The sequence below is a fragment of the Atta colombica genome, unplaced genomic scaffold (assembly GCF_001594045.1).
Source record: "Atta colombica isolate Treedump-2 unplaced genomic scaffold, Acol1.0 scaffold121, whole genome shotgun sequence".
NCBI classification, from domain to species: domain Eukaryota; kingdom Metazoa; phylum Arthropoda; class Insecta; order Hymenoptera; family Formicidae; genus Atta; species Atta colombica.
In genome coordinates, this window is record NW_017259208.1 from 1,022,533 (window position 1) to 1,030,578 (window position 8,046).

The window sequence follows — 8,046 nt, forward strand, 5'->3', positions numbered from 1 at the left end:
ATTATACTTTATTTAAATATATTGACTTTCGATTCAGCAAAAATATATAAAATAGCTAAATTTATCAAAATAATTTTGTCTTATAGATTAATGTCATTCCATTTTTTTCAATGCTATTCTTTCGAAAACTTTACCGATACGTATTTATATAGATTATTACGGAATGAAACCGGTAATATAAATATTTTATCATATGTCAACATCCAAGGTTAATTTTATTAAAATGCAATTTTGTGATAAAAAAAATGATAATTAAACTGCATTAAGAGATGAACTTACTTCTTAGCGTGAGCAATAGACTTCGCCAAACCATTGCCGGAGCCGCATGGTATCACCCCAAGCGGCAATTCGCGCAGAGCTTTCTCCCAATCGGGCCTTTGGAAGATTCCGTTCACTACCTCGAAGACGATTCCATCGCCACCAACCATCAACAGACCGCTCCACTGATAAATATCTCTTGTGCGCACGAATTCACGGGCGTAATTAGAACACTTGGTAACGTGAATCTCGTAAGATCTCTCCGCTTCCGACAAGATTGGATGGATCCTCTTCTGGAAGGTATCTCTGCCTCTGCCAGGTCCTGATTTCGGGTTCACCAACACCAGAAGTTTCCGATTCTCACCTGGACACGCTGAAACATTATTGAGAGCGAATGCAAGAGAGTTACATTGTCTCAGAATCTCTTATTTTTGTAATTCCGTTATTATTTGAAAGACGCTATTTCATGTTTTTGGCTCGAAAACTCATTCGGCATCGAAAAATCATTCTCGGATAAATAATTTCAATCAAATGCGAGACGTGCGCATACTATATATTTTTTAAAATAATGCAATTGACAAGATACTTTCGAAAAGCAAAATTTCTATTCTTCTAAACGGATTCCTTAGCATATCCTGATCCTTATCGTTTATTATTTCCGGAGAAAACATAAACTCTTATCACAAAAAGCATCAAGCATTCAGTATTCAGGATGCATCACCGTTGCTCTTTATTACTTTGAAGAAGTTCCGCTTTTTTCAAAAAAGCGAAGAGTCGGCCTAGGCAAAACAATTTTTAGTATGTGAAACAGTATATCTCTCATTCGCATCGACACGCAAGTATTTAAAATTGAGATTAAATGTTAATTAAGTGCCAAAATTATCGTTTTTGGTTCATATTTACCATTTATTTACGATCAAATATTTTCTTTCAATTTTATTTGCACTTTAAAATGCCATCTTTTATTTATAATATGAATTTCTTACAATATGATTTTTTCCATATGCATAATTAACACATTATAAATTATCAAATTGAATAATTATCTATTCAATTTAATGATTTAAACCTGATAGATCTCGTAATAAATCAATTTCGCTACTGAAAAGTTTCATTTTCAGCAAACAAGTCCATCGAAAAACATTCTATTCAAGTCCTGTTTTGATATATTCAATATTTGATATATTCAATCGCGTTAAGGAATTAATGTTCGTAACATATTTTTATCACTTACCGAGACTCATATATTTGCTTTGTAGACATATACTTTGATAACTGACTTGACACCAAATAAGTAATAGCTTAATCATGATTACACAATAATCATGATTACATAATAGGTAGCAGTTGTATCTTCTATGTGCGATTAAAAACGTATAAAAAAGTATAAATATTTATCTTTTCTGGTGAAATATGAAAACGATCACAAACAAAATGTGTACAAAAAAAATCAATGCCATATAAATTTTTCATGCGTATATTTAACAATATGTTTAAATAAATAATGTTACGTAAATAAGTAATAAAAATAAATGCACCCTGCAATCTTGATCCAACTGCTAATTCATTATTAAAATTCAATAATTTCACAATTTGCAATCGTTAGAGATTAATCACATACATGAGATTATTCTCTGACAAATTCAATCGCTGCGTATCTTCAACTTCATATATAAAGGAAGTATAATTAATATACAGCATTAATATTAATATTTTAATATTAATATTAATTTAATTTTAATATTAATATTAATATTTTAAATAAATTATATACATATGAAAGTTGTACTTATAACATTCTATTTTTATTAGACAACACATTTTTATAATTTATTTAGGTTGGGTTGTTCCAACTTTCAATAAACTTTAGCTCACAATCTTACTCTTACTCTTTTATTCTTTTGTTGTTTATCCATTAGATAAATTATCTATCATCTATATATCATCTACGAAATTTTGTTGAAGAAGATTAAAAGATTAGCCGAAACATGTAATATGATATGATATAGATAGAATATTTTAAAGAAACAAAAATTGCGCGCCAATTCCCAATTGCCTGTTATTCCTTTTACTTTTGTGAATTTATTATCTTGGGAATTTAGTTCGAATTTATTTACCACTTAAATTATCATACATTTATGTTCCATCCGAAGATGAATCAACTGAGTTTATCATTGTTAAATCTATAATATCAAATTTAACCTAATTTAAGTCGCCACTCTTCCTACTCAATATACGTCAATAGCGTCAAATTGACACTATATAGTGTCAAATTTAATTATATTTTGGTGTAAAATAACGATTATATTGAATAGGAGCAGTGGAGACTTAAATTAAATTAAATTTGACAACAAATTTGACAGTGTGTGTACATTATTATTTTTATTCTTAATAAATTAAAATTTAAAAAAATATTTTTGTATAAGTACTTTAAGTATTCAAAATAACTTGTGCAACATTTTTTTGCAATTCACCAATTAGTTACACAAAGATTTCAAACAAATAAATATGTTGTTTATTTATAAGACAATCAATTTCTATATCGCAATGTAACTTTTTATGAATTTCTTAAATACTTAAAGTGTACTTATATAAAAATATTGAGATTTTTGTCATTATTTTAAAATACATTTTTATATTTTTTAATCGGAGCAGATAAAAAAAATACTATTTGTTGAAATAATTTTTTATGCGATGATAAAACGTCATTAAATTTTTTATATTATTTTTGAATGCTGAATAACCTGTAATTTTTTTATAATTTTTTTATTATTTGGAAATATCAATCATATGTCCTTAATATTAAAAATCGAAACTTTCTTATAATACATAAGTTAAAAAAACCTTTTATTATTTTAGAAAGAGTTAACTCTATCTTTATATTTATCATTTATTTACTTGCAATAACAGATAATTAGATAATTGCAATCTAATGTTAATTAACCTGTAAATGTTCAATGTCACAGAGTGTTATTGTTCAACATCAGTAATAATAAGATAAATGATAAATATACAATTTTTTTTCAACTATCGAGACAAGAAAAATATAATCACACAAGATCAGCGCGAAAAGCACTATGCAACTCTATCAATGAAAACAATAAAAAAAACGTCAAAGGATGTTTGTGCAGGAATTATTTGGAAAAGATCAAGTGTGTTTTAAGAGTCGCATAATTACTCTTAGTAATTACATAATTAAAGATTGATTGATATTATGCAAATAGCTCTATAATTTACAATTTATCAAAGTAAACAATTTATAAATTTATAAAAGTAAACAACATTCCAAATCAATTAAACAAGATGATAAAAATTTTAAATGGGCAAGTTACCTGCATAATGGAAAATTTGCTTGCTAATCTCGTTTCGCATCTTTCCTCGTGAGTGCATCAACTGACAATATAGCATACCATATTTCGCAACAGCATAACAAAGAATAAGGAAAAAAAAGCATATGCGTGCGTTGATCTAGCCGAGCCTTTCTATTTTTAAATCGAAGTTACTTAACGCATCACAAAAAAATTCAAGGAGACAAAAACTCATGAAAATCTTGTCGCTTTCTGGAATATATGTGTGCACGTATAGAAAAACTCATCAATTCTCGGTTTTCTCGTAAAACTCTCACAACGATAGTCCGCTCAGAAAGGTGCTTATTGTTTTTCAATTCTATATCAGCGTTTACTATAAATAATGTGTTACATAACCACAAGCATAACGTAATTTGCATCGCGGCGGCTTGTTACGAACACACAATCCTTTCCAAACATTTCCGCATTCAAAGTAATAACGAGTACGTATAAATAAAATAGATAAATAGACCAATACTTTCGATACTGTCGACGTCAGTGCATATTTAATTAAGGATATGGCGCTATTATGAATAGCAATTATAATATGATATGAAAAGAAGTACAAACTTATAACACTATTAAGCTTGTACAGAAATAACTGTTGCGACCTTCAGGAATTATCAAAAATAAGATAAAGTATAGATTATCGCTAAAGAATAAGATATGACAAATTTGTGTTATATCTTATTTTGTTTGTGTAATATAAATTTATCTATCAATAAATATAAATGTTTAAAAAAACTAATTTTCTGTATGACCTGCGCGTCTAAAACTCGATCGCATCAACATTTTATTTTGATTTTAAGCGAAGCTTAAAAATTTCTCTTTCTTTTTTAAAAATCGATAGACAGACAGAAAGGTATACTTTAAAAATTATTTTTATAATATCAATTTTTGTCGATTATTTATCATTACGGCATGAATTCATCGTATTGAGTTATTAATCACATTCTCTTTAAAGTATTTGTATTATTGAAGTAAAACTTCGAAAGTCATTAATTAAAATTTTATATTTATAAAATTATGTTAATAAGAATTGTCAATAAAAATTATATTCTAAAAATGTTATTTTATTATATATCTACATTCAACGCATAAAAAATTAGACCCTCTTATTACTCTCTTCTTCCGTTTTCGAATTATAAACTTATTTTAAAAATTGTACACATGTATTCTTTTCTTGTAATTCAGATATGATAACCGTAATCATATATCAAGTGACAATCAATGGGCGCATTCAGGGGACTGAACAATTAAGTGAGCGCTCGCTGCTATTGTGTATTCTTTTAGATCATCCAATCAGAATTTTAGATTTAAAAAAATACATCAATAGCAGCGAGTGTTTTCAACTGTGTTGAATCTGCTGAACGCAGCCAATGTCTCCGATGTAAATATGTACTTGATGGATGATTTTATATTACTTTCTTCAAATAAACAAGATCGTTAAATTTATAACATTAGTACTCGATGCTCGAATGCTACCTAATAGACAAAGATACCGGACTTTGCTGTTACCATTTAAAATACAAACATTACTACCGCAATGAATTTCTCAAGTTCGAACGTAAATAAAACGACGTACCGGACTTTCCTCTTTGTACTTGAAAATGACGCTTATGTACAACAATGCTGAATCGTGTTCGCGCGAACGCATACATGTGTACATCGTGGAAAGATTTCAATCGGATATCGATGTTGATATCATGCAACGTATGCCAAAAGGAAGATTGGAAAAACTATAACCTGGAAACTGCATTTCGCAATCGAGACACCTTCTTTCACCGATGATGTTATGACACAATTGTGTTCGCAATCGAGCAAAAGTCAATGTCATAAAAATATAACGTCTCATGTATATCGTATTTATATTATACAATAGAGAGTTTTTGCAATACCGTTTATTCAGGTACGGTGAATGTTAAGATCAGGTTATCTTCTTCTTAACAATTAATTAAGAAAAAGATAACGTAACTTTAACGTTCATCATATCTGAATTTACGTTATTACAAAAACTTCCTAATAAAACATAGAAATCAGTGAAATATCATAATTGTATACATAAAGTGAACATATTACTCACAACATATTACAATAACTTTGAATTAGTTGACAATTTTGAATTATCTGATGATATTTATAAAGAAATATTAATAAAAACGAATATTTAAAGAAACTAAAATAACTAATCAGGATTTTTATGGTATTAAATTATTTATCTCAGAGTTGAAAAAAATTTCACATTTTTTTAAAATAAAGTTCATGCCAGTGGAGAAAATCGGTTTTTCCGGAAAAAAATCGATAAAAATTGGTCTTTCTATTAAAAATAATAAAATAAATTTAAAAAATCTTTTTTTATCACTATTCTAATTTACAGTCCCGATCTATATTTGTAAAAAGTTTCAATTCTGTTACTACTACTCTCTTAATCTAAATCAATGGATAATCACTGATATCATTGTCAAGTATACTGGTAATCAGCGAATGTGAGATCTCTAACCTAACTAATCTTTGTTTTGTGACCTAACTAATCTTATTTTAATATTTAAATTCAATGGTATTAAAAGATTGAAATTAACGTATAAATATCAGTCATAATGCTCAAACATTTTTCCTTTTTTTGTTGAACTTCACTGATTATCAAAGTATGCCTAATTAATGACTATCCACTGATTCAGATTTAGATATTTTTGTTATTAAGAATTAATATAAAAAAATATTCAGTAACTTAATTTTTATATCTTTATTTATAACTTTATTTAGCACTTCATTTATAGAAAGTTATTATTTTTAAAATGTATTTTACATATATATTATCATTATCAATAGTGCAATGATTTATATCAGGTCTTGGCCTCCTGCAAAGATAATAACCATGATCAGGCATTGCTCTCTAATTTTCTTAACAGTTTTAATAATATTTTTCGATAGTATTTTTATTAACATTTTTAATTTTTACAAGAGTAAGTTATTAATTCAATTTATACATTAATTTGATTTAAAAACTTTATTAACATAAGATTTCATTTTTCTTTAAATCAGTAATAGTTAATATGATTCAGTAATTAAAAACATATCATTTTGCATAAAGTTATATAATTACATTTTAGTATTAAAATATTAATCACTTTTATAGTTTTTGCCAATTTATTTTGAGTAAAATACGAGAGAGTAAAAACATTTTATATAAAACAATTAACATAATTTTTTCATCCTTTGGATTTTTCCGATCAATTTTGTTTACTTGCAGTTTTCTTATACTTATATATGCGAATATGCGATATATGCAAATATGCGATATAATAACTAGCGAATACAATTAGTCCATATACAATTAGTCCATATACAATTAGTTGAAATCAGACTAGATAAAATTTAAGATAATACATCGAAACTTTAAATTAGTATTTTGCACATTAGTCATGTACATACAAATAAATCTGTTTAGAACCATCTAAGTTCATTACTGATTGATTCAATTCCCTAAAAAAATTCCAATGTTAATAAATCAAAGATAATACTTTTTCAATGTTACTTTGCCATAAATTCTAAATCAGGACGTCTTCCCAATAATTATCACTAAAGAAATTGATTTTAAAATAAGTTAAAACATATATCCTTTCGTTGAGTAAAAGAGTAATAAATTTCAAAATTAATAACTTTTCAGTAAAATATTTTTTAAATGAAATGTTTTAATTAGAATAGTGAATATGTAAAATTTCACTTTCTTTCCAATTGTAATGTTATTTTCAATTGTAATGTATTCTTCAAAACTATATTACAAATTTTCAAAATACGAATACTATAACTCTAGTATACTGCAAATTTTATTCGTAATCAGAATTGTAACATTTTTCCATACACAAACAAATGTTAAACAAACATTTGTTTGAGAATTACAACTACTCTTTTTCCATGAAAATACATAAATCTTTTAAGTCAATTTTCACTACTTAAAAAATGTAATAATTTTGCTTATGTCACTTTTCTGTCGACGAAGCGATATGCTAAATTCAGTATTATACAATGCTGGAAAGCGTTAACTTTTTCCGTTACTTTTTATAAAACAATTTGATAATGACGTTGTAATTTTTTAATTAAACACTAAGGTTATGTTAATATTGTCAACTTTTCTAACCTTAGCACTAACTTTAGCGTTTAGTTATAAAAAATTGCAACGTCGTGTTTATTATAAAAAAGTAACGAAAAAGTAATGGAAAAAGTAATATTTCCAAACTCTAAACTATTTATAATACACAGAGAAAAAATGTACTAAATTTTAATAAATATTTGTTTGACTAATACTTAACATTTACTTACTATAGATAAACACTTACTAAATAAAAAAATGAATTAAATCAAATTATAATAGTTTATGTACCAAATAAATATATAAGACATTTAGTAAATATTCAGCTCTAAATATAAATATATATATATA

The 8,046-nt window shown here is 26.4% G+C and overlaps 1 protein-coding gene across 1 annotated transcript in view; it reads right to left on the minus strand.

Moving 5' to 3' along the window:
* The window catches only part of LOC108694616 (sphingosine kinase 2), a 15,754-nt gene that overhangs the window by 2,867 nt on the left and 4,841 nt on the right, over positions 1-8,046 (minus strand). Inside the window, exon 2 of the mRNA XM_018204204.1 lies at positions 280-631. Coding sequence (XP_018059693.1) covers positions 280-631 — 352 coding nt within the window. The remainder of the gene's footprint in view (positions 1-279; positions 632-8,046) is intronic.